This window comes from Sebastes fasciatus, chromosome 17, assembly GCF_043250625.1.
Source record: "Sebastes fasciatus isolate fSebFas1 chromosome 17, fSebFas1.pri, whole genome shotgun sequence".
NCBI classification, from domain to species: domain Eukaryota; kingdom Metazoa; phylum Chordata; class Actinopteri; order Perciformes; family Sebastidae; genus Sebastes; species Sebastes fasciatus.
Genome location: NC_133811.1, coordinates 24887638 through 24914768, shown reverse-complemented (window position 1 = coordinate 24914768; position 27131 = coordinate 24887638). Strand labels below are relative to the sequence as shown.

Genomic DNA, 27131 nt, shown 5'->3' with positions numbered 1-27131 from the left:
TACTTCCAGGTTTCTGTCTAAATCAGCTCATCAGGTGATTGATTCATTGATTAATCGCATCAAAAGTCCACTTGTGATTAACCAGAGCAGCGTGTCACGTTGTCAAAGGGCAAACATTTTTTTTTTTTTTTTTAGCTTTTACAATTTGAAAAAAGCAGAAGCAGAAAGTCCTATCAGGTCTGATATGTGAGAAAAAAAAACCTCTCCGCACATTTTTTGAGTTTTGAGGGGCGGCGTGGGAGCACTCACCACCACCGCTAACTAATTCCCTGGAGGAAAGCCTGCATACATAATGCAGGCTTTCTTCAAACTTGTATCCAGTTATTTTCAGTTTCATCGTGTTACACAGCCAGCCGCTGGTTTGTTTTGACTTCTGATGTAGAAGCCAGCAGATTAAGTCCCCATCAATGAAAGATGAGTGAGAGAACAGCATCATTAGACATCTTGGATGTATTTTTTGGTATGCATGTGCATGTGTCTGAGACCTGTTTGTTAGGCTGGTAAAAGACACACATACCTGTCTGACAGACCTATTACATCACCTCTTGCCATTTTGGAATTAATGTACGTGTCCTGAATGACACAGTTGAGGTTTTCTGAAAAGAATGGGATGTTCCGATCGCACTAGAAGTGCTCTGTAAGCAGATGTGTTGTGTCACTGCAGAATTTGTTTGGGGGGGAATTGCTGGCTCGCCCGTGGTTTCTTACCAAGGTCTTAAAACAATCCATGTTTTTAAGGCATTCATCTCTCTACCAAGCTGTTTTTGAAGCCTAATTTTCCGTGAAACAACGATGTTGGTGTGTCTGCTTTTCAGTGACAGACTGGATGGTGTGTTTTGTTTACCTCTGCACAGCGGGATGTTTGCTTTGCAGTGCACTATGGGAAGATAGGGGAGATAAAAAAGAATACTGTTATGTCTCTGCAAGTGTCTGTGTGGCGTGTGTTCATTTATTTCTTTAGTCCCGTGGACAGTTTGAACCCTGAGGTGAGCGCAGCATGTACAGTACGTAAGAGAGAAAAATGACCTCGGAGGAAAACAATAAAAACACGTTTGAGGTGTAATATGGATTCTACTGTATATGCATCAAATGATTTATGGTGCACGGACTGTTGTGTTTATGGTTGTATGTGCATGTTGACCCCCAGACAGCCCTGTGCACATCAGCACCGCTGCAGGTACTCCTCCTCCTTTCAGCTGTCGCTGAATAAAAGAAAGAGAGGGCGTAAAAGAGCGAAGCGGGGTGGGGAGGAATGAAAGAGACGAGGAGAGGTGAATGTAGAAGAAGACGACCTAATTTAATCTAAAGTGGTTCTCAAATTGAACCAGAGGGAAAACAAAGTCAGCACAAAACCTTCTGCACTTATGTAACTGTGCCCTCCCCTCTCCTCGCTCACTTATGAATAAGAGAGAGGGAGGGATGGAAGGGAGGGTACTTAGAAAAAGAGGAGGGCAGAAAGAATGAAAAAAGGTGAAGGCAGGTGAGTGGAAAAATGGAGGGAATTGGAGAACAGAATCAGGGCTCAGCAATGGGGATTGCCCGGGGCAAGTGAAATGCCACGTTTCTTTCCCGAGATGATGATGGAAGTCGCTAAGGAGCGAGCCATCTCGCTTCCTTCTCATCTCTTTTGAGAGTCGCGCATGAGCAGTTACCGATCGGGCACTTGCGAGAAAATGCCGGCGGGTGAAGACAAAGTTTATGAGCTGAAGCACAAGCGAGTATTTCAATTATTCTGGAGACAGGAGTTTCGTTGGGTGGCGTTAGAGGATGTTGGCTGTGCTCCAACTATGGGGCGACTGCGGCTCCGGGGCTAGAGCGGGGTCATCCTTTTAATCACGAGGTTGGCGGTTTGATCCCCGTCTCCTACTGTTCGCATATCGAAGCGTCTTTGAGCGAGACGCTGAATCCCGAGTTGCTCGACGGTTGCCACAAGTTTTTTTTTTAACTCAGATTTTATACATATGGTATGTCTTCTTTATACTATGACAGTTTTCCTAAAATTAGATTTTTTAAAAATCACAATTTATCGCATTGCTTACAGTATCGCAATATATCGCAATATATTGAATCGTTACTCCGGTATCAGGATACGTCTAGTATCGCCAAAGTCTTGATAAGACATAGCCCTAAAACGCTGAGGCACGTCAAAAACTATTACCAGAGCGCCTCATGTTTCAGAACTTTAGTCTTTGTTGTCATTTGATAACCGCTAATAAGTAAAACATTTGATTTCAGGCAAGGAGATTTAAAAAAACAGTATGTATAACCCTAGATAAAGAGTTGTGGACTTGTAGTGAGGGTTGTATAGAGGGGACAGGACAAAACAGATGAGGGCGTTGTAAAGGATGAACCTGACGGGAGAAGATGACAAACAAAGACGTTTGCATTTCTTTGTCACGCACACTACTCGTCCTCTCTCTTTTCCCTCCCTGTCTTGCCATGTTCTCTCGCTGTCGCACTGACACCAAACTGTATGCCCCGGCGGCAGGCTCTATTCAAGATAGTGGCCTGAATGAGTGTCTAGTTAAATAATGCAGCCTGCTGGCTGCCAGGCTGGCTGGACCGAGGAGAGACTAAGGGAGTAGATGGTGGAAGTAGTGGCACAGTGCAAAGATACAGACTTTTATTATTTAACAGTCCTCTGAAAGGCTCGCAAGTGAGGCTTTCCCAAAATTAAAACCTCGACTCGGCGTGTATACGTGTGAATTTAAACACACAGATGAGGAGCTCACACGCGCATACATCCAATAAATGCTGGCATTCAAAGTTTTGAGCCCAGCCATGCATGACATATGCTGATGCAGGTGCACTTATATTACGCATGCACAAATTCAGCTCATATTAACCTGTGGAAGTGCATGTAACAACATAAGGTTGTTTGTGTGTGCAGACACGAATGCCACTTTTACTTTACGCTCTGTGTTTTTATGACATTTGAAACAACCTTAAAAAGGTTAACGCCGGAGCCTGTCAGTGCGACAAGGGAATATAATTATGTGTTTGTGTGTGTGAAAGTTTGCGTCTTTCTACTACATAAATCAGCCTTCAGTGACATTTTCACTTCAAAACTCTTTTTGAGATTTACGGGCAAATAAGCGTGATCTTTTTTAATTTGGCACTTACTGTAATAAAGCAGCATTCTTTATTTATTGTTCAACATTATCTAACGCTTGTGTATTCATACTGTACCGATGCAGCCATCCAAGTGTTTACGCTCACAAATCCCACATGAGTTTCCTCTTCGACTTGTTTCCATCTCCAGACATGCCAGGAACAATCTGGAACATGCAGCCTATGTGTTCTCTTCCTCCAACCATCCATGTGTAGCCATGAACTCTGCAAGCCCTTATATTATGCAAGCACATTTAAAGCTGGCTCACTGAGCACCACGCATATGCACACTCACTGTAGATTGCCTTAACATCCTTAAATAGGGCAATGCATACCATGACATATGGAGCCAGAGGAAATCAAAGTCACTTAAAGGGGACATATCATGTTCATTTTCGGGTTCATACTTGTATTTTGGGTTTCTACTAAAACACGTTTACATGCTTTAATATTCAAAAAACATTTTTTTTTCTCAAACTGTTTGTCTGAATATTCCTGTATTCACCTTCTGTCTGAAACGCTGCATTTTAGCGCCTGTCTCTTTAAGACCCCCTCCTGAAAAAGCCCAGAGTGCTCTGATTGGCTAGCGAGAAAAATATGGCACACCTTTGCAAAGGTAGTTCTCAAGCTGTGGGTGGTGTATTCTATTGAGCCTGCATGTGACATAGGAAGAGGAACTAAATCTGAATGGCTTGTTGAATCACATGATTTTGGGATGTCCCGATACCAGAAATTTAGTAGTTGATACCAATACCAGTGAAAATCCACGATTCTCGATACCAATTTTATACCACGGTAAAAAACAAAAGTATAACAATAAGTCCCATGTTCTTCAATGTCCACTCCTTTATTACCATTTGTATTCTGTTTTTGGTTAGGAAGTTAAACAGGTCATAATTCCCTCTTTATATTGCTGTGAAAACATCTCCTTCAAACAACTGTATTTATTCAAGTTCTTTGCCAAATTTCACAAAATTACATTTGAAGACATCATGGTAACGTTAGAATTAATCTTCGCCCGATATACAAATTTCACTGAATAGAGCCAGAACGCATCATAATGTAAATCAATGGCACCTTCCTTGTTGAAATCGGCAAGACAAGAGGTAGTCAATGTTCGCTGTTAGCAGCCAGTAAACAGCACAGTCCTGCACGGAGCTAACAGCTAACCTTGACCAGCTCTGCGGATTTCAATTCAGATTTGTTGTTCGCAATGTAGCATTATCAGGGAAAAAGTAGGGTGTGTCCCCGTCTATAGTGAGTTTGCTGCATCCCAAACACATTTTTCGTCCCCAAGACGACGGGACGCTGTTAGTGTCAAGCCCTCGCGGTACCTACGGTAAAGTAGAAAAACAATTACCGTCATGTTTTCAGAATTTTGACATTGACTTGGTACCGAAGTGTTGTTTCTCGTGACATCCCTACTAGGCAGCGCACAGTAAACTGACTGGGTTGTCTTTTTTTCACAGTCAGTGGGTGGGTAGGCACTCTAGATACCAAATGTATGTTTACTAACAAAGTGAGTTTTTTCATGATATGTCCCCTTTAATAAAAATACACTGTAAATGGTTACTTCTTTTAAACGTTCCAGTGTTGCAGTAAATGGCTTTTATTTGAGAACAAAACAGAAGTAGTTCAGCATCCTTTGTTTTATTTACTAAGTTCAATTCAAGGTCTGTTGTGTTTCAGAAGCCTCTTTTTATTGGCCTTGTCGTACAGTGGAAGGAAAAACATTTTTATCACTAACATGCTTTTGATTTTTAAAAATGTAAGACTTTTAATTGTTTACTTTAAGGCAGCAAGGTTGCGCTTTTTGACAAGTCATTGATATTCACAGTCTGGTTAGTAGGACGGGGATAGAGGGTTAAAATGTCCCATCGTTGGGAGGAGATGGCAGATGTACTCACTGCAGAAAGCCTTTAAACTGAACATACACTGCAGTGATGTCTTTTAAAAATTCATTTGAGTGCTGCAGGCGAGTTGTTTCATGCTATGTGGGATATCGTTCAGGAAGTGGCTATCACTGCCCCGTTGGAGCTCCATATATCTGCCTCTATTACAACTATTGATGCCGCACAAATTGTTCTTTTTTAGAAGCAAATTATTTCGTTTTAATGCCTTAAATGATAAAAAGGCAAATATATGAAAACTGTCAGTTCCTCTTCCTCTTGGTTATTTAAATCGACCATAGATTCAGCCTGTTTCTGTAGCTGATGTATTCATTGTGGCACCCAGCCCTGTGGCCAATTTTTCACTCATTAAGCTCTATTGGCAGCTAGGTCATGAACCCAAACACAGAAAGCTGAGTCATTCCAGCACGGTGGAAACATCTGGTCTATATATAGAGAGTATCTCTCTCGCGTCATCTTTCATTGTCCATCTCTTCTATTTTTATTTCTACATCTGCGAGAGAGTCTCTTTCACCGACATGTTTGCGTTTTTGATTTCTGCCATGGAATATTCCAGCGTTTTTTATTTCCAGCACTTTTTTGCTCTTAGTGCTGTGACTGTTCCTGAAGTGGTTTCTGCATTTGTCCCTTCGCTTACCACTCCGTCCGTCCTTTAAATAGGTTCTACTTGCATGGTCCACTCGTTCCTTTTAAATGGCTCATTCCTTTGCTGAAAAAACCAACCAGGGTTAAAGTGGCTTCGCTGCCCGAGCCCAACAGTCACGGAAGAGAAGAAGGTATTTTAGATTTCTCTGTGTCCTAAATGTAACCCGACACATTCTTTGATACGTGCAGCTGCTTCGGAGTTAAATCTGACATCAATATATCACCCCATCTCTTTCCGAATCTTTCTTTCATTTTTTTACGAGTGTGTCGCCTTGCTTTGCCGTGCAGAAGTTTGACTTTCAGCCTAGTTTCCAGTAAAGCACTGTTCACAGGCCTGTGTCGAGGAGCCACTCTGTCGTAACAATAAGACCTGACAGCGCTCTCACCGCTCTCACTATATCAACCCAGACAGCCAATTACAACCTCTTACAAGACCCCACAAATGAAAATAAGTTCCTTTGGCCTCTGGTCTCTTTTCTCCATCTTTTTGCTCCGTCTCTTGCTTTCTTGCGTTAGTTCCAGATTTTTTTTCGATCATTCTCATTCCTTCTCCCGTGTCTTGTCTGGGAAGTAAAAATATCTACTCCTTGGAGCTTGGGAACATATTGTAATAGAAACGCCTCGCAGGTGTGTATTTATTCAGCAGCAGCAGGTATAACTTTAATAGCATTTATTTTTCTTCCCTAGGTACCCGACTCAACCTGTCGTTCTCATTTTTTTCTTCCTTTTTACAGTCAGTCCTCACTCTCTGCCTGAATTTAGCTTTTTCCCCCCTTTACCATTTTTCTTTTTCTTTCTTAAGCACACACTCTTTTGCTTTCGCAGTCTCTCTGATTCACTCAATGACTCTTTTCTTTTCATTCCCTCGAGCACACACAAACATGCATACACACACACACTCGCTTTATTCCCCCCTGGAAGCGATTTGTCTTAACAGGTGGTCATTCAGATTCAAGACCGGCACTGCAAGAGAGGTAGAGAGAAGGAGAAACGGGGGAGGATAGACAGAGAATGACAGGAGGAGGAGATGGAGGAAGATGAGGAGGTAAAGTGATTAGGAAGAGGAATGATTTGCTGGGGACATAGAGGGACATTATGTACCATGTGATGTACTGTACCTTTACCTCCAGGGTTGAATTCATAAAGGTTGTCTGCTGTCATCGAGGTACTACAGTAACAGCAACTGTGATTTCTGTACAGCACCTGTCGCCTTTGCCTCCATGCAGATTTAGCCTTGATTTAGCTAGTTCCTTCACTTCTTATTTTTTTAAATTCTTTTATACTATCATTTCTGATGTTGGTCTTTGTCTGCCCAAGAAGCAAACCACAGAAAATCTTCATTTTGAAAGTAAATAAGAGGACTTATGACCATAAAACACCTGTTCTCACATCTTTAGACTGGCTTCTACTGCAAGCTAGCATGGATTTCAGGAGTTTAACATATAAAGTAAAGCTGTAAGAGGATTAGCTCCTTTTATACATATCATCAGCCCACAGTATATACCTCCTGACACAAAACTGGAAACCCCAGCCCGTTCTTTTAACCCTCTGAACCCTGAGTAGTTTCAGTTTTATTTTTGCTCCCGTCACATTTTAGTCACCGTGGCCTCGTCTTTCACTGCAATATACAAGTCCTGTCCTCCTCTATGGAAACACACAATCATGGCTAGAAGTTACAGTTATAATGCCATAAATTAAAAAAAAAAAAAAAAACACAAGTTGAATTTCTTGGACAATTTATTTAAAAAAAATGGAAAAAAAATTTAATCTTTAAATGCAATATTTTTCCAACAAGTTTTACCAATATTGGAAAAATCAGGGGCTCCACGTGCTATATTGAACTATTTACACTTTTACAACCTCTACTTACAACCTCAGTCCTCTCCCCTCTGTTCTGTGTAAACAGCAGTTCAGTCAAAGTTTCACAGAATTTTTGTCACGTGACTGTTGGTCTCAGCTGAGTCTTTCATGGCTTACTAGTTGCGTTGAGGAGCGCAGAATTTAATGTTTTTCTCAGGATGTGCTGAGTGCAAACTGTTTATTTCTGACAAAATTTTAAAGAATAAAGTGATTTTGATGAAATATCATTAGATTGTTTTTCCTGAAGCGTTCGTCACACATGATTCATTCAAGGGCTGTAGGAAATTTGATAATCCGATGATAAGTTCTGTTTTTACAGTTTGTGGCTATGTTAAATGGTGCATATTTGGCAATTTTTTTTTAAAGAAAACATGCCTTTAAAACCCGCCGGCGGCTTGTGGGGTTGGAATTACTAGTTTTATTACCTTTTTTATTACACATTGTCAGAGAAAACTGAATAGCATGTCTTTGCTTCAAATGACTGAAATCAACCAAAATATCTACGTTAAAAAAAGGACATTTTAAATAAACTTGCACTTGCTGCCGAAAAACATTCTTGCATGCACGGTTACAATTACTTCAATGTCAGGATTTGTTTCTTTTCACTGTGTGTATATCATTGTAAATGGAATATTTAGGGTTTTTGACTGTTGGTTGGACAAAATAAGCAATTCAGATACATTCATTTTAGTTATGGGAAGTTATGATGGGAATTTTTTACTACTTTCTCAAATTTAATATAGACTATAGACTAAGTTGTTGCCTTTATTACCCGACAGCCTACTGTACACACTGCAGTGCTACATTCACAGCTATAACATTACTGTTAACGTCCGTCACACACACGTACGCTCTCTCTCTCGACCGACATTCGCTAACGTTAAGCACACAACCTACGGACTAATTATTCCTTAAATATACATAAATCCCAGATGATTACGCCAGGCGGAGAGTCAACTTAGGCCTTGCGGTATTCATTGGGGTCGTCCTCAGACGGGCTTTCCAGCGGAGCTTCCAGCTATCTCGGTCCTCCATACATTTGGCTAGCTCGCCAGCAGTCTCCACTCCTGCATCTCTCCTCAGTATGTCCATGTATGTTGGTGTGGAACGTCTCCGTGATCGATGCCCGTGCGTTGGCTCCCACAGCACCAGCATGCTTGATGGGAGTTCTTGATGTCTTTGGCAGTGACCGGCAAGTCTCATTCTCCTGGCTGCCACTTAATCACTTAGCTTCTGTAAGCTGAAACCCTGACAAAAAAATCAACAAATGAATCCATAATATAAATGATCATGAGTAGCAGTCGTAGTGTTCGTACTCTATTATAGTTTATACTGCTTGACAACTTACTTAAGCACAGAGTACCAATAAGGGACACATGCGCTGTACCATGGTAGCATTTAAGCGTTCGCCCCATTGTCATGCATCATGTAGGTAATTGCATGGTGGGCTTTAGAGAGCGGGCAGTCCAGTCTCTTTACAGTATGTCACGCTACCCAAGTTGAAAGTTTAATGACTCTGTTAAAAGGAGGGCCCTGTTTGAAGTTAATGTGCTCTGCTGTGAGAACTGCTGTTATGGCACCACTGGCAGACTCTGTGAGTGTGTGTGTGTGTGTGTGTGTGTGTGTGTGTTCAGGGACAAAGAGTTCCCTGACACCATTTGTCTCAGAAGGTGGTGTGTGTGTGCGTTCCTGATTTGTGTGCGTGTCCGTTTATACACAGCATTTATCTTTTATGTGCCTGTTTGTGTTTTTATGTGACACTTCATATCCCCATCCATTTATCCCTTTTTTATCCGTCCTACAGAAGCATTACTGTATTGCTTCTGTTGAACTATATATTATCTTCCCTCCCACGTCTTTGAAGCACCAGGGAGGTTCAGCAAACAGGAAGATCATTTTTCATATGAAGTGCTGCGATTCGGGCCCCCTCCAAGTCCCCGTGTTCCCACCCTGCTCTAGTGTCCTCGAGCAAGACTGTAAATCCCAACCAGCCTCAAGGGTGCTTGTGCTTCCATATTTCAGTTCAGTTGGAAAGTGAAGAAGCAGACTCCCTCCGTGGGGACTAACAAACTACGCCCTGCAAAAAGTCTCTGCTACAGGTGTTCATACCTGTGGGTTTTACATTTGCTGCATGCTGTTTAAAACAGTTCTCAATCCTTCTTGTCTAGCTCTTGGATAGCTACATTTCCCTTCGTCATCGGCCTTTCAGGACGATTGATATGTGTAGCTATTATAATTTGATATACATCACAGCTGTTTTTCCTTATTTCGGGGCAAAATCAAGTCAAGTCTCAGTTTGTGGACTACGATTTTGAAGCCTGGAGTTTGTCATTTTGGCCGTTGCCATCGTTTTTTGCAACCACAAGTGACACGAGAGGGTGGAGCTAAGTACAATCGAACTCTGAATAAGACATTTTTAGGTGACCAAAATGTTACAATTAACTTTTATGAATTAAAAACACACTGTGAAAGGGTTAAAGTTGTAAGACGAAAACACGGACAACTCCCAGACCAGACAACGCTGTGGTAGCGACCTGTCAATCAAAAGGTAGCTACGCCCTAAAGCATCCCCTGCTTTATGGTCTATTTGACTCTAAATGGGACCATCATTTACTAAATGAACATCATGCTGTATTGAAGAAGACTTGAAACTAGCGATTGAGACCATAAACTCATGTTTACAATGTTTACTGAGGTAATAAATCAAGTGAGAAGTAGGCTCATTTTCTCATAGACTTCTATACAATCAGACTTCTTTTTGAAACCAGAGGAGTCGCCCCCTGCTGGCTGTTAGAGAGAATGCAGGTTTAAGGCACTTTCGCATTAGCTTCACTCTTCAGACCCGAAGGTTGCCCACTGATTCAGACAACTCCAAGTCAAGTCTTAAGTCTGCCAAAGCCAGTCTCAAATTACTGAGGGTCAGGTCTTAATTCAGACAAGTGCTGGTCAAGTCTTGAGTCTGTCTAAGCAAGTCTCACTTCATTAAGATGAGTCTGCGTCAAAGACTGTCACGACATATCCAAGTCCAATCTGTCAAAATGTCTCTCAAGTCAAGGCCCAGATCCTTGAGGGCAAAACCAAGTCATGTCACGTCTTTAGTAGCAAACTGCAAGTGTTTTTCACATCGGTGCGATCAAGTCCCCTTTAATAAATAGGATATTCTAGGTGTATGGCTATGCAAAGGGTGCATGTGACTGTCTCTGTTATTTGTTATTTTTCTGGGATTTTATCAGGTACAATCCTGAGACCTGAATGTTTTTGCTTTCAAGTCCTTCCTCCAAGTCTTTCAGGAGTCAAGTCTCATTGATCAAGTTTCACACAAGTCCAGGTCAAGTCTCCTTTCTCTAAGTTTTGAAGTCTCAGTCTCTCCTCCACTCTCCTGTTGTATAAGAAGGATAATGTCTAGTTTTCCCAGCGGTGCATCGCTGGCCTGTGTTTATCCCCGTCTTGGTGTTTTCTCCTCGGGCAGGTTGAGCTTCCTGAGCCCCGTGGTTCCGCCTCGGTGTAGTCTGGCTGATGAGCAGGTCGCAGTGAGGGCAGCCAAGCTAATCCTGACTCTAAGCTATAAAACATCACCGAGACAAATTATGAAATGAGCCCCTTTCACTGGGAGGGATTTAAATCGTCTGTGTTTGTAAGAATAATATACTTGTGTGCGACATTGTATATTTGTGAGCTTAGCAGAAGATAGAGAACCCTTAACATGGGAAGCCCTTGAGATTGGCCTCTCTTCACTGAGCTGTCCTCATGTTGCTGTCCATCACTGTACTTGACCTGAGTGCTATAGTGTAGATCTCTATTACAGCCGTCTCTTCCCTCAGTGCACGCTTTGTATCTGCTTCTCATCCTTGTGTGTCAGCAAGGCTGAACAACTCAATTACTACATCATACAAGCCAGAGAAAGATGAGGCAAGGGAGGGAGGTAGAAATAGACGCTCACACTTTAAGGCCTTCACACAGCGGGGGCGTGACAAATGAACAACATGAAAATGTGAAATACTCAGCTGCGAATAGCATCAAAACTGTTCATACCGGCAGCGATGCAAATTTGCGACAGTTGCAGCACTTTTTAAATAAAAGGTTTGAATAAATTCACGCAGGCAGAGGACCAACTACCGGGATCCTATTGACCCAGAGCAGCATCTGGCAGTCTGTCTGAGGTAAATTGTTGTGTCTGATCTATTGTAAGCTATTTTATTGAGTTAACTTTTAGCAAAATGCTCTGAGTGAATTTGCCTTTGGTAAACAATTAAGCAGTGTATATGTGTAGGGCTTTTATTGTGGAAGGTAAGAACGGAAGGAGTGGATCTGGTCAGCACTGCCTTTGTCAAGGTTGAAATGAGTAACACAGTTTGCCGTCCAGGTTTGGACTACGAAGCCTCCTTATTGTTGGTTTATAACTATAGGCGCAACTCAACCCGTTCAGCACAACGTGATTAGTTGATGCCTTTATTCGCCGTTCGAAAGTTCAGAAAAATCGACCTTGTTCCAAAGTCTCTTTTTTGCCGCGTGATATTCACATTCTGTGTGAAAGTATTCATGACAAAAACAACAGTTCAAAAAGGCCTTTAGAAATACTTTTAATGAAACCCATTACTGAAGAATCCCTCCACCTCCTGCACCCTCACACACGTGAAGGCAGTCAGACATACGCAGCGACAACACACATGATATTAAAATAGACAATTTCAAGTCAAAGACTCCACTCCTCCCATAATGCATTCTGCCGCCTGAAAACCTTCATAAAGGTCTCATTTCTAAGAGAAAAACATAGGTGATGTTTTCCACTCTAAAGTATGTCTTTCAGTATTGCTGCTGTATGGCAGCTGAGTGGCTCCGAGACTGAGAGAGGAGTTTTCCAAAGTGAAAGGTTTGAATTTCAAGATGGCCTTTGCTCCATTACTGAGGCAGATGTGTCTTCTCCTGGTAATTGATCAAGTTCCTTTTTCAAAATGTTTTTACTCTTTCAGACTCTCTGATAAAAAACGCTTTGATAGCGTTCTCCCGTGTCTTCTCATCTATATGCCTCCGCGCCGGAGGCTTTATGTTTTCGGTAGGGCTGTCAAAGTTAATAACGCGTTAATGCAAATTAGTTTTAACGCCACTAATTTCTTAAACGCATTAATGCAATCGATCTTTCGGAGGTTGTAGTGGGCTCAGTGTTATGATAATCTTGGTATGATATGAAACTAGAAAACGTAAGGAATTCATTGGTACCAAACATCATCATGTCATATTAGCTTGTCGCAAAGGAGGTGAAATAACACTCCTAACTTGCGCTAAATTACGTGATATAAAACGTGATATCTCAGGAACGCCTCGAAGGAATTTCTTCAAATTTGGCACAAACGTCCACTTGGACTCAAGGATGAAGATTAGATTTTGGCAGTCAATGGCCAAGGTCATTGTGACCTCAGAAACACAGTTTTGGCCATAACTCAAGAATTCATAATTTCAAACACATAAGAGGATAAAATGATGACCTGATGACATTTACAGACAAAGATGTAAACCACAACTTGACTGGTTGGAGGAGACATATAACTGTGAGGCGGTAATTCCAGTTACGTCAAAACACAAGCAATTACATGTTCACTTTTTTGTTCATGTTCTCTTTTCATAAGCTTTAATATGACAGTAGTTGCTTTTCATGCATCATCAGCCGTCTGGACTGTGTCTTATCCATTGGTGATGAAAGTCAGCCTCGTGTCCTAAATAGGGCTGAGGCTAAACGGACAAAAATAAAACCAACAAAATTGGCACGCAGATCCACATTGTCCGTATAATGACAGGCAATTATTTATGAAACCACCTTTGAAATTGGTGTTTAGTAGCTCGTGTGTCACGACTATTAGTCAGAGCCTTGGGCAGCACAGATGGAGAGCTTTTGTTTCTTTGTCACATGTTCTTTCTTGAACTTATTTCCCTCCCCCCCTCTTTCAGTGACCCTTCCTTCGCCTGCTTTGGTTTTCTTTTCTTAACTTTGTCCTCTCTTGCTCTTATCTGTCCCTCTGTATTTCTCCCTCCTGTCCCCCCAAAGGCCCATTAGTCTGTCTAACTAGGCTGTGATTACAGGACTTATGTGTTCAGTGTGTGATCATAGTGCCAACTTTGTCCTCGGAGCCTCTCTCTGACTGACTGACTGCTCACTAAGGCACACTGATCCCTCTGTGTATTGCCCCGAGTATTCATTTATTTGCACTTCATGTGCTCCTTTCTCTCTTCCTTTTTCTTTTTTCTGACTCTTTCGGCAACTTGACAATTTTTTTTTTGTCTTCTCTCTTTCAAGTTGGCTCTCTTTTTTTCTTGCTTCTCTTCACCCTCCTCCTCCTCCGCTGATTATTTCCTCTCTTCCCCACCTCAGCCTTTTCTCAGCGTCTCTCCACCACCCTTGGCCTCTCCCGCTTTAATCTTCTCAAAATGCCTCCATGTTATCAGCCAGACACAGAACCAAGCTTTGGGCACCCAGCAGTGTTAACCCAAAAAATAATAAAGTTAAGTGTTTAGCAAAGGATCTCTTATGGTCCAGCGAGGACTCCCTGCACTCGAGCCAAGGCGCCACTGTCTCATTTTCACTCTCATTGGCCTCTAAGGGTTTTGGCTATCCAGACTGTGGCGACACTGAAGAGCAACTCTTTTCTTTTTATGAATCTCAAATAGCGTTTATGTAACCTTGTATTAATATTCTTCTCCCCTGAGTGGTTGGAGTCGTGGCTTTGAGATAAAAAAAAGTAAACGAACACATCTGAGAAAATTCCTTTCTTAGGCTAAAGTAAAATGCAGGTTAAATAACGATAAAAAACAGTGACTGTCCAGCATGCTTTGAAAGGAAGTCTTTGGTATAGGATGGCAGGCTGGAAAACATCTGAGGGCTCTGATCTCTGATTGTGATTTAAAAATCCTTTATTAAGACATGGAAAACATCCACCAACGCGCTTTGACTCATCAAGTCTTCATCAGGGTGTGTAGTTTGGTGAGAACAGATGTTCAAATTCAAAATCTAATCGGAGGGTTATGTGACCTGAGTCACATGACATGAGGATGCTACCTACTTGAAACAATAAAATATAAACAATATATGTATATAGTGTGAAAAATTAAATAATGTGCTTATATAAATTATAAGGCTCCCCAAAAAATAAATACATACATAAAAGAGGAATAATAAATAAATAAATAATAAAAAATAAAAATGTGAGATTTGTTTGAAAAGTTCCACCAATGTATCTGAGTCACATGACATCAGGATGCTACCTACTTGAAACAATAAAAGGACAATGGACATAGCAAAATATATGTATAAAGTGTGAAAAGACAAATAATGTGCTAATAAAGAGTATTATTCTCACAAATAAATAAATAAATATAAAAGGAAAATAATAATACAAAATAATAAATAAAATAATAAATAAATGTGAGGTTTGTTTAAAATGTTTCGGCCAATGTAGACAAATAATGTGCTAATATAATTCATAATGCTCATAAAAAATAAAGAAAGAAAGAAAGAAATAAAAGAGGAAAAAAATAAATAAATATGTAGAATAAAAATAAATGTGAGGTTTGTTTGAAAAGGTCCGCCAATGTACCGACGGGTTTGTTTCGACATTCTCTTCTCTGAGCAACTGTAAAACATCAAAACATTCCTTCCCGTTTGGTACATCATCACATCTTCGTGTCAGAGTCCAAGACGGAGCATGAGTCAGTAAGATTACAGGTTTTTTTTACAAGGCCTACAGCATGAGTCACGCTGCGTTGGCGTCTACTCTTTGCTCACCAGGTTGTCCATGTGCCCGGCTATTATTGTCGATACGGGCAAACATTTGTCATGTAGCAGTGGAAATCAGAGTATTTTCAAGAATGCCAGCATTGCTTATGATCAGAAGAAATGGTTACGTGTCAAGGAGTCCGCCTACTCTAGACTGTGTCACGCAAGTTGTTTTTGATGGCCATTTCAAGGCTCCTGTAACGGTTGAAAGTTGAAGCAGAAAAGAAAAGTTGAAGCTGAGTAACACACAGAAGTACAAGAGGGAAGGTAGCACTTTTCAAGGATGAAAAACAGCAGCACAGGGTGTTGTTCAAACTGCTGGTTTAGTCTGGTTGTCAGACTCATTCTGCCTCAAGGCTGTAGGTGTGTGTGCGCGCGTGCGTGTGTGTCGGGTACTGGAGAGGGTCTTTTCAAGCAGATGAGCTTAAAGCATGGGTAACTTTAATGTCAGCAAAATCCTTTAAAAATGAGGCGGTAATGCAGCTCACCATATGTCGCTACAGATGTTGATATTACATTATAGATTAAGATAAATGTGCTGATGATGGCTTTCATGTACGCCTGCTGCATACTACTGAGAGGGAAGCAACAGCCATTCTCACTCTGACTGCTCAAAGACATCACGACTACTGAACTTATAACTTTGGTTTGAACAGGGTGCTTAAGCACTGGGCAGTGTGTCTTCACAGTGTGTAATCACAGATGTTTTTCAATGGTGGACGTATTCAGATCTTGTATTGAAGTAAAGGTAGTACTACAACATAACTGCAACCGAAGACTGTTTTATTATTGATTAATTTGATGAATATTCTCTTATCTTTACGTAGTAAAATTATTTAAAGTTTTATTTCATGACACCAACAGTCCAAAATATATTATAAAATATATTGCATTTATTTTTTATTCATTTATTTTTGCATTTATTTATTTTTTACTTATTTATGCATTTATTAATTTATGCACAATTTTTCCTTTGCATTTCACCCCTTATGCATTTCTGTATTCTTTTCTTTATACATTTCTTTACACATCTATTTTTTGCATTTCTGCCTTAATATGCAAATGAGACAGCTGTCACTCAACATGTGTCATAAACAGAAATATCAATTTATGCAACATTTTATCAATTAATTAATGGCTACATTTATTTTTAATATTATTTTTGCTACATTTAATGACATTTATTTATTTATCGAGTCATTTATTTATTCATTTATTTTTTATTTCGGCAGTTTACGTCCTCCATATAAACATAGTGAAATATAAGTAGCATAGCACGGGGATACTGTATTGAAGTAAAGTACCTCAAAATTGTAGTTAAAGTCAGTAATAGAGTAAATGTATTTATATTCTATGACTGATATTGTGGTGAGATCACTTTTAATATAAACAAGAAATACCTGCAGATGTCAGCTTCAACTCCTGGATGTTCCTTTTAAGAAACCTTCTCCTTGCTGTCTGTCTTTTATTTGAGCAACTAATGCTTAACAAGCAGTAATGCACCGAAGCCTCTCTGAGCTTCACCACCTTATTTCTTGCGTAGCTCTCCATGGTGCTGAAACCAGACTCGAGTCTGGCTCTTGCTCCCTGTCCATGGTGCTGAAAGGAAAACACATAGGACGCAAACCTTAAGTATAGTGTTTTCCCTGCTCGCCCATTGAAAGCCTACTGAGGGTACTCTTTGTCTCTCGGCTTGTTTTGAGAGCTCCACCGCCGTGTTTTGTTTGCCGCCTCTGGTGTGTTTTTACTGCTGAAGCCGGCGGATGATGGAAAGCTCTTTGTCCAGCTTAAGTCCTCAACAGATGGTATTAATGCACCCATCAAAGGATACGTTCACCCTCACCACATTTTGACTGGCCTGCCTCGGTGTTAATGGCTTTCTTTCTTTCATTATTCCAAAAGTAACATGTCATGTTGCACTCGCGTTGTTAGACTTGTAAAAGACCACTCGTTCTTTATGAGTTAGTCTTGCTTTGTTGACATGCACTCGCGGCGCGCTGTTGTTTATACTGACAAGATAAAATAAATGCAAACTGTCTCTGTAATCCCTCCTAAATTGACCTCTTCTGTTTGTTTGTTCTTCTTTATTTCCTGCAGTGGTGCTGCTGAATTCTAAAGAGACTCAGGCAGAGCTGGGCTGGACGTCCTATCCCCCCAATGGAGTAAGTGTGCTTACTTGCATTTTTCCATTGTCTGTGTGTGTGTTTATTTGTCTGTACATGTGCTTGTTCAATCGCTCGGATCCACAACACAGCTGCCTGCTTAACAGCTGGCCCGGGCCACCCATTTTCATCCCTCTGTTCATGCTGTTTCTACTTTTCCTTCCTCTACTCACTGCTCCCTTCCTTCCTCACACTTCTCGTTCTCTTCTCTCCCAGTCCAGAGCTCATCATTATCATTAATCGATGGTGCTTATGCGTACTAGGATGCTGCAGTGTCCAAACCAGCCACACAGATATGCTGCCATGGATAAATGGTCCCCCTCCGTATTGATCCATTTGGCTTGTAAAAAGCTTAGCGCTAAGTTATGACTGTAAGACGAAGGCAGGAGCCCTTTTTTTAAAAGAATCTGCCCCCGCCGAAGCAGTTTGTCACCCACTTCCCACCTGGAGGTTAGACTTTCCAATACGCAACACACCCAAGGTGTCTATTATATAAACAGCACACATGTACCGTTCAGTGTAGAGTGTGTTGAGCCGCCGTCAGTTTGAGGAGGCTGTCGGACCACATGCAAAGCTAAATCTTAAGATTAATGGACTTGTGTGACTCACCTATCGTCCCCAATAGAACCGAGGGAGAACACACTTTGATTTAGTCACCTTGGCAGCGGTGCAGTTTATCACATTACCATCATAGATAATCTATATCCACTGTCTGGTTTGCTTTGTGCATGTGTATGCCACATTCGATGCTCAGTTTACTTTCACTTCTATCAAGTCAGAGTCATTCTCTGTAATTCAAATAGTCACATGGAGTTGTAATCATTCACCCACTGGACAAATAATATATCAGATTAAAAGCTAGAAAACAAGAGACCATCTTGCGAAGGGATCACACCAGCCGCCACGCTAAATCATACCAGGGGTGTAAAGTGTGTGTTTGTGTTGGTCCAGTTTCCGGCGCCTTTGCTCGAACCACACCCGTCTTTGAACTCTACCTTAATTTTGATCTTGACTACACATCTATAAAGTTCCGTGACTGCATCTTACGTGGTTGCGGCGCTATCGCAGTTCCAAAATCTGACCATAGACAGCAATATAAACACTCAGTATTATTATATTATTATTATTATTATAATAATAATTAATTGAGTTGTGACGGGTTGTGGCGAGCTGAACCTTATGTTTCATTTTATAAAAAAGCAAGACCCTCAATTGTGTATAAATTTTTTAGACCCCACATAATATAACAATAGTGGTACAATTTGCTTACCTTTTAATAACTTAAAGTGCATAGAATTTAAGATGGTCTATCGCAATTTAGATATTTAATATTTTAATGGATACATAAAATTATTTTTATACAGCCGCCTATTGTTTAAATTATGACAAGATTGTTGTCCTCTGCACCTGGCCAAACACAGCTTTATGACCGGTAGCACAAACAAAAGCCATGTTTTTTATGTTAACTTCGGGAAAAAAAATACAATAAACAGTGTCTCCCACTGAAACCTGCTGCCACTAGTTAATCGATCATGGATGCGGACCGCCCAAGAACAGTTTATGTGTGTGTGGGAACCACTGATAACATTTACTAGTAAGAAATTAAGTAAAACATAAATCTGGGATGAGAAATGCTCTCACAAAAAAATAAGACTACCCTCCCTTCTGCAAATGGAAAAACAGACTGAATCCCTCCCCTTTCTGAACGCCCCGACTCCTAATAAATCGTGTACAGTCCCTTAACTGGTGGTTGTATCTAGAAGGGAGGCTACAGTTGCTTTGAAATCTACATTAGTCAATTTAGTCAGTCATTTTACTTAGTCAGCAGATGGACCAATCATTTTCAATTATCCAAATCAATAAAAGACTAAAAGCCTTTACTTCATTACCATTTTCAGAAAAATGTGCTGTATATATTTATATATATATATATATATATTTTTTTTTTTTTTCTAGGCATTTCTTGTGAGTGAAGCAGCAGCGTGTAGGCGAACATATTAAACAAACATTCCTCTTAAATGCCATTACTTTTAGTGACAAAGGAGGTGGAGATAAAAAAGAAACAAAGCGACTAAGGTCTGACCCGTCATTTCAGAAACACCACTCAGGGCTGATGTAATGACTGAGGTTGGGCAGTTTGTCATCTTCTCTGTGACGTTATTAAAGAATCTGAGTGCCGATGCTTTTCCAGACGCCCAGACACCCACTCGTCACATTGTGTCATTAGACTGTTAACCTGCACTGAATGTATTCTGTCTTTCTCTGACTTGTGACTTTCTCTTTCATTATCTGTGTTGCCTCCCGCCCACCTCACTTTACTTTGTTTTCTGTCTTTTCACTCCCTCATATTATCACTCGTTGTTTTTTCGTCTCATGTTTTAACTATATTACTGACTCCCTTCCCATTTTTTTTCCCATGACCTTCCTCCTTTCCTCTCGTTCCCTTTTCCTCTCCTTGTTTCCTATCATCCTCCTCACTACACCTCCACCACTAATCCTCTTTGTTGTCCCTCCTTCTTTTTGTTCCTCCCTCCATCTCTCCAGTGGGAGGAGATAAGCGGCGTAGATGAAAAGTACAAGCCTATCCGGACGTACCAGGTGTGCAACGTGATGGAGCCCTCGCAGCAGAACAACTGGCTGCAGACCGGCTGGGTGACGCGCCGAGGCGGCCAGCGCATTTTCGTGGAGCTCCAGTTCACGCTGCGCGACTGCAACAGCATCCCCGGCGTGGCGGGCACGTGCAAGGAGACCTTCAACCTCCTCTACGTCGAGTCGGACCGGGACCTCGGGGGCGTGACCCGAGAGGACCGCTACACCAAGATCGACACCATCGCCGCCGACGAGAGCTTCACGCAGGGCGACCTGGGCGAGAGGAAGATGAAGCTGAACACGGAGGTGCGCGAGATCGGCCACCTCAACCGCAAGGGCTTCCATCTGGCCTTCCAGGACGTCGGCGCCTGCGTGGCCCTCGTGGCCGTGCGGGTGTACTACAAACGCTGCCTCGCGACGGTCCAGAACCTGGCGGTGTTCCCCGACACGGTGGCGGAGGCGGCCTTCGCCACGCTGGTGGAGGTGCGCGGCACCTGCGTCAACAACTCCGAGGTCGACGCCGACAGCCCTCCCAGGATGCATTGCAGCGCCGAGGGGGAATGGCTGGTGCCCATTGGGAAGTGCAGCTGCAGCGCCGGCTACGAGGAGGGACACAGCAGCTGTGAAGGTAGGAAATAAATAAATAAATAAATGAGAGGGTGGGATCCATGGGGAGATGAAAGAGGCCAGGAAACAAAGAGGGAACAAAAGGAACAAGAGAGGGATTGTGTGAGCAAAGGAGAACTAAACAAACAAATGAAAGAACAAAGCAGAGAAATGTTTGCAAAGCAGATGTGAAGGTAGGAGAGTTGATTGACTACTTCAAGTACTGTTGATGTCTTTCAGTTCCGTTGCCATAATAACATCAAACTATGAACAATTCCTCTCGTATGAGAAATAAAGTGAGAACAATGCAAAAAAATATCCGGCTTCTAAATTAACTTTTGTATTTTTTGTATTTTTTTGAAACATGAAAATGTGTGCTCCGGTCTTGGTAGCATGTTGGCTGTGTAACATAGAATACATATAGTGGTTCATACGTCTTTTCACAAAATACTTCACAAAACTGCTCTCATGCCGTTGAACTTTTCACTTAGATAAGAATGTATAAATTGAGTTGTATTATATTCATCAATCAGTTTATGAATTTGCTAAAGGCGAATGAATAAATCAGAGATCATGGACATTACTATAGGAATGAATGAACAATTTCTCTGGTATGAGAAACAAACAGAAAGTCCAGCCTTTAAATTAACTTTTGCCTTTTTTGTGCCATGAAAGTTGCATTTTCTTGAAACATGAAAATGTTTGCTCTGCCATATTTAGGTAACATTGGTAGCATGCTAGCTGTGTAACATACAGAACAGAACACATCGTGTTTCATACGTCCTTTAACAAAATAGTTCACAGAACTTATAAATATGCTGTCGAGCTTTTCACTTAGGAAAAAATGTATAAATAATATTACATTCATTTATCAGTTTATTAATTCGCTGAGGAAGTTTGCATGTTATGTTAACTTAAAGTTAACTTGGCATGTTAGCAAGTTAGTATGTTATGCTAAACTGCCGCAAAAGTTAGATTTTTTCAACGTACTCAAGGACCGTAAAAAAGAAAAAGAAAGATTGAAGCATGAGTTTCGTAAACGCATCGGAGATCACAGGATTCCCATAGGAAGGAATGAACTTCTGGTTGACCCGCATACGTACACAGAGCTTTATGGAAGCGAGGCGTGACTGTTTGATCGGAGTTTGCAGTTTCGTGAGCAGTGATTGACAGCTGCTGTAGAGTCTGCTTGGCTCTGATTGGTTATTTTCCTTTGGGCATGGTAAAATCTTGTAATTGCCATTACAAGCACTAGGAAGAGGCAGAGGAACATGACTTTCTTTTCACAGATTATCTGTCTCATGCACGACTGTCAGGATATAATGACCGTTTTATAAAACTTTTTATCACATTTGTTCAAAGTTAATGATTGCAGCTTTAATAAGATGAAGGTTTTTGCAGTGAAACAGAAGAGAGGGAGACAGGGGAGGAAAGAAGTGAGAAGTGAGGCTGCAAGTGAGAGGAAAGGTCGAGCTGTGAAGATGCAACAGATACTGTAAGAGTGAAGGAGAATAGTAGAAATAATTGCATATGAGCAAGGAACGAAAGGAGAAATCAAGAAGACTGTTAACAAGTGTTGAGAAGAGGAGAAGGTAAAAGACAGACAATAGAAGAACAGAAAAAGCCTTTTGCACTTAATGTCAATCCATTCCTGCTTTTGTTCAACACTGACATCAATGCTGAGGGCCTTACCTTGATTCATGCGTACGTCCATAGAGTGTTATTATCACACGTATCGACATGTGAGTCGTGGTATTTGAACCGTAAAGCTGAACAGTCATTTGTGTGAGTGTGAACACGGTGACTAATGTAATCTTTCTTGAGATGGCTGTGCCCTAATGAGTTTTACACCACAGCCTCTCTTCTAGTATTTGAATGTAGCCTGAATGACCTGCACACACACACACACACACACACACACACACACACATTTACAGTGCATGAAGCGTTGCCAGTGTAAAGCCGGTGGGTGGCGTGGGGTGTCTCACTCTGACGTAAACACAGAGGGACAGTATTGGTATCTTTTGTCACAGCCTATTGCTCATACAGCAGCGGCAGTTTGATCTGCCTGACTGTTGCTGTTAGCTTTCACACCCCATCTTGCATTGTTGTGCAATGCAACGTGGGTGTCGTAGTCACTGGACAGCAGACTGTGTGCCTCGTAATGGAGGGGTGATTTAGTAGGAGGGCTGAACTCTTTCAGCTGTTGTTCTGCTTGATGGTTGCAATTGATTGCTATTATTGGAGATGAACTTGTTCTGTTTCGTTTCCTCCTGCCAGCGGTGGGGTTTTATGGGTAAGATTTACAGATCCGACTTACAGCTGGGGTTTTATCCAAGTGGAGACCTTGATAATGTTCTTCACCTTGACTTCACTGTGCCAGTAAAATGTTAAGACGATTAAACTACGTAAAGACAGACAAGGGAATTTATCTTGAGAACTCCTGCCGATACGGTAATTAATTGAAAGCGAAAAGATGCATAAGTACGGAGGCATACTTTTTATTCTTCGTGCTAATGTGTTCTTTCATTTCTTTTAATTTGATCCTGTATTGTGAAGCTCTGAGTGGGTGCTATAAAAGAAGTCATCGTTGATTACCTGTCTGATATTTGATGATGATTGAGCAACGCACTCAGCCTGAAAAAAATTTTGGCGTTGTACATTTCTGCAAATCACAGGATGCGTTGAATGTCGATGTTTCTGAACCAAAAAAAAACTATGGATATGAAAAATACAGTATGTTTCATATCCGCTATTTCAGTATGATGCTCGCAGAAATGTATAATGCCACGTGGTTATCTTTGTGTAACGATTGGTTGGGTTTAGGCAACAATAAGACTTGGTTATGGTTAGAAAAAAAGATCATGGTTTGTGTTAAAATAATAATATAACAACATAACAGCGTGAATATATAACAACCACCCGTAGTGGAATTTTTTACGTCATGTTACATAATAATATAATAATAATATATTAGATTTATATAGCGCTTTATAGTTTTCTCAAAGACGCTTTAACATAGTCGGGGGGGGAAACGGTGTGAGACAGACAGACAGGAGACGAACGACAAAAAGCGACATACACAGGCACAATCACATCCAGACACACGGACTGATGGGTAGGGGGAAGGAGGGGGCTACGGGTAAGCAGATGAAAAAACATAACATACATAACAAGCATAACAACTAGGTCTATCAAAGTTAACGCAATATTAACTCGTCAATGCTAATTCGTTTTAACGCCACTAATTTATGTAACGCATTAATGCAACTTGGGATTTTAATTTTTTTTAAATTTGTGATTAAAGGCGATTAATCGTGGACAATCATGCGATTAATCGCGATTAAATGTTTAAATCGATTGACAGCCCAACTTTGTACATACACATAATTGTATGCATCTGGACCAAGATGTTTGGGTAGATATTGTGGGATTGCATGATGTTAGAAAATATGACAAAGTAGTAGTATTAGAAAGTAGAACAAAGGCAACAAACAGACAGGCCTGTAGGTGGATGTGAGAGACACCTGGATAGGAACAGACAGACGGAGACAAACTTACAAAGAACAAGGGAAGGAAAAACAACTGCCTGTGTCCTTTCAACAAAGTTAATGATGAGCTGTTGAAACACACTCAGCTTGTTAGAGGAACCAGTAGTTTATAACAAAAGATCTAAGTGAGAATGGAAAGAAGTATTAGTAGTGAAGTTGGTAGAATCAGCTATGCTGATCATGCAGAACGTTGGCTGTGTTGCAGAATTCCTGGCCCTTCTTGTAAGTGTTTGAAAGTTGGAGACAAGTGCTGCCCACTGATATTGGCAGTTGGTCCGTTGTGCAAGCAAAGTATGTGTTGCTTGACCTGCTTTTTGTAATTACCAACAATGCTTCGTCTGCAATAAAAGCTGAGCTGAGGACAATAAAATCTGACGAACGGACAAAACCAACAGACACAGAGCGCACGATGAGCAATGTCGGGAAACGCTGGAGAGGCGAAGGTGAGGAGAGGACAATATGTGATTTCTAACAGTGACTGGAGGGACTTTTGAAGGAACAGCAGGAGTAAAGGGGGAATAGAGGACAGACCAGGCTTGTTGCCAACGGAGCAAGCAGACAAGGATGTTAAAGTCCAGTGACAGCGCCAATGAAGACAGGAAGCCCAGAGAGAGAGAGAGAGAGATCTTATGCTTCGACCTTCCCTGGGTACAGTTTAGCGAGTAACAGTGCGGTCTACTAGGTGACAGGGCCTGTCATGCCCCCTAAGAGGAATCTACCCACGCACATACATCTATACACACACACACATACTTCCCATGTAGCGCCTCATTTCTCAGTTGAGCCGTAATGGTATGAATATGCAGCCCCAACCCCGACATCTCCCACTGCACCAGAGCTATTGATCAGCCGTAATGCTCCACTAAACTGAGGAATTGCGCTGGGACTGCTCACACACACACACATATAGCGAGGACACACACATTCAGCAGCACTGCTGTGGTACGCTCGACTCCACAGCGCACACACACACTTGGGTTGATTTAATTGTGTGTCTGGACAAGAAAGACATTGAGCCTCTGTGTGTGTGCCTGGTAGAAGTGGATAGTGCGATAACAGCAGTGTGTCACGCTCATGTATGTGTTTCTGGAGGACATGCATGACTGACTGCTGTGAAACATAATATAATGAATGCAAATCATAACATGATAGTCAGCTTATTTCTGTGTGTGTGTTTGTATACAGCTTCTGTAACTGCGTCTTATTTACTCCTGGGTCTAATTGTGTAACTGCGTGAAAGCAGATGCACTAAGCGTCTCAGTGCAGGTCAATAATATTGAATAGCCAGTGAGTAGCTACTGATAATGGTGTGAGCGGATAGTGCTGTGTGCAGGAGAGAAGAGGATTATTAACACACGCAATGTAACAGGCACGCCAGCCAGACCCCGGTAACACTGGATTACTTCACATCTGTGGTCATAGTGTACCTTCTCTAACCTTTTCTGCCATTTTAATGCTGATACAGGTATAATTATTAAATTGCTGACAGACTGAAGTTAGCTTTATTTAACTTAAGTTAACTTTATTTAACTGTGTCTTAAGAAGATACAGCAAATGTGTTTGCTTTCTTTTCTTTTTTTCATTCTTATTTTATATATTGGTAACACTTTCTCTGAGACTCATGTCTATAATGCATTATAAACATACCTGTAATGTATTATAAGTTGCTTATAGCACTGTATAATTATGTGTTTCTGTGGGGAAGAGTAACTCCCTTTGGGGTGGGCTTTGTTCTTTGCAACTTTGCAGACCTTTTACATGCACAAAAAACGATAAATCACACCAAAGGAAAGGGAAAAAGCATAATAGGTCCTCTTTAAAAAAAAAAAAAAGAAAAACGGACCCAAACACAATCTTGTAGTACCATTGGATTAAAAAAAACAAGCCCAGTAAACAAAATTGCACAACAAAGAGGTTTAGGATTTAAATCTTGAAATATAAATCTGAGAAATAAGAGATTTTCAATTCTCCAGCTTTGTGCATAATTACTGAATGAATGTCTAATTGTAGAAAAGCTGACTCAAGAAAATGTTCGCAGTGTTAAAAGTCTGTTATTCTCAGTTTCCCCTTCATTTATCACTTAAAATCAAGTTACCATAAATCCACTATAGAAAGAATGAATGAGAGACACTTAATCCCCCGGCGCTCAGAAGGCTGGAAGACCGCGGTGGCACTTGACCAGCTTCTAATTGTGAATGTGAAGGAGGATGTTATTGGAAATTAGCATATATGCTCAGTCAGCTTCCTCTTGTGTAATAAAGGTGTGGAAGCGGGGGGAAAAAAAGAAGAGAGAATTAAATAACAGAGCCGTTAGAAGTGATATACTGGAGTGTGGAATCATCCTTTGCAGCATGTGCACACACAGCATTGCTGCTATATATCTTGACCCTGCATGCATTCACAAATTTGCACTACATGTACTCGCGGTGATGAGCTCTCACAATCACACATGTGTTCTCCAATCTCATTACGAAATGCCTCCAGCAGGAACAGACCGAGGGGGGAAAAATAAATTATGTAATGATTCACCTCGCTATAAATGCTGTGTTTCATGTGTATTTGCGTGTGTGTTTCTGTCACACTCATGAGCTCCATCCTGTTCTAATTAAGGCAGGCTGCTCTTTCTATATAATTACCGAGCGTAGCCGCGCGCCTTCAGCAGATTCTCTTATTATCTCCGTTGTTTGGCGCTCCGCAATCCGGCTCCAGGCACGTTCGCCACCCCTGCTATTCCTTCCCATTGCTCTCCTTCCCTCTGTAATTTACTACACGCCTCCCTTCTCCTCCCCCTTTCCTCGCCCCCCCATCCCCTCTCGCTTCTTTATTTCCCCTCACCCGTTCACCCCCTCCGTGCACTCCCTACATTGCCAAATAAGTGTGCGCTTAATTTCTACCCCACTGATCTCAGCGGAGCTTCATGACTTCCTCTAAA

The 27131-nt window shown here is 41.3% G+C and overlaps 1 protein-coding gene across 5 annotated transcripts in view; it reads left to right on the top strand.

The window, feature by feature from the left end:
* Positions 1-27131, top strand: part of epha10 (EPH receptor A10) — a 187061-nt gene that overhangs the window by 30820 nt on the left and 129110 nt on the right. For 4 of the 5 annotated variants that reach the window (XR_012590760.1, XM_074614597.1, XM_074614596.1 and 1 more), the window contains exons 2-3: positions 17389-17453; positions 19998-20670. Coding sequence is in view for 4 of the 5 variants with exons in the window: in XM_074614597.1 (XP_074470698.1) it covers positions 17389-17453; positions 19998-20670 (738 nt within the window). In the remaining variant the exon portion in view is untranslated. Of the gene's footprint in view, positions 1-17388; positions 17454-19997; positions 20671-22049; positions 22819-27131 lie in introns of those variants that run through there. The other variant, XM_074614600.1, reaches the window with a different exon arrangement.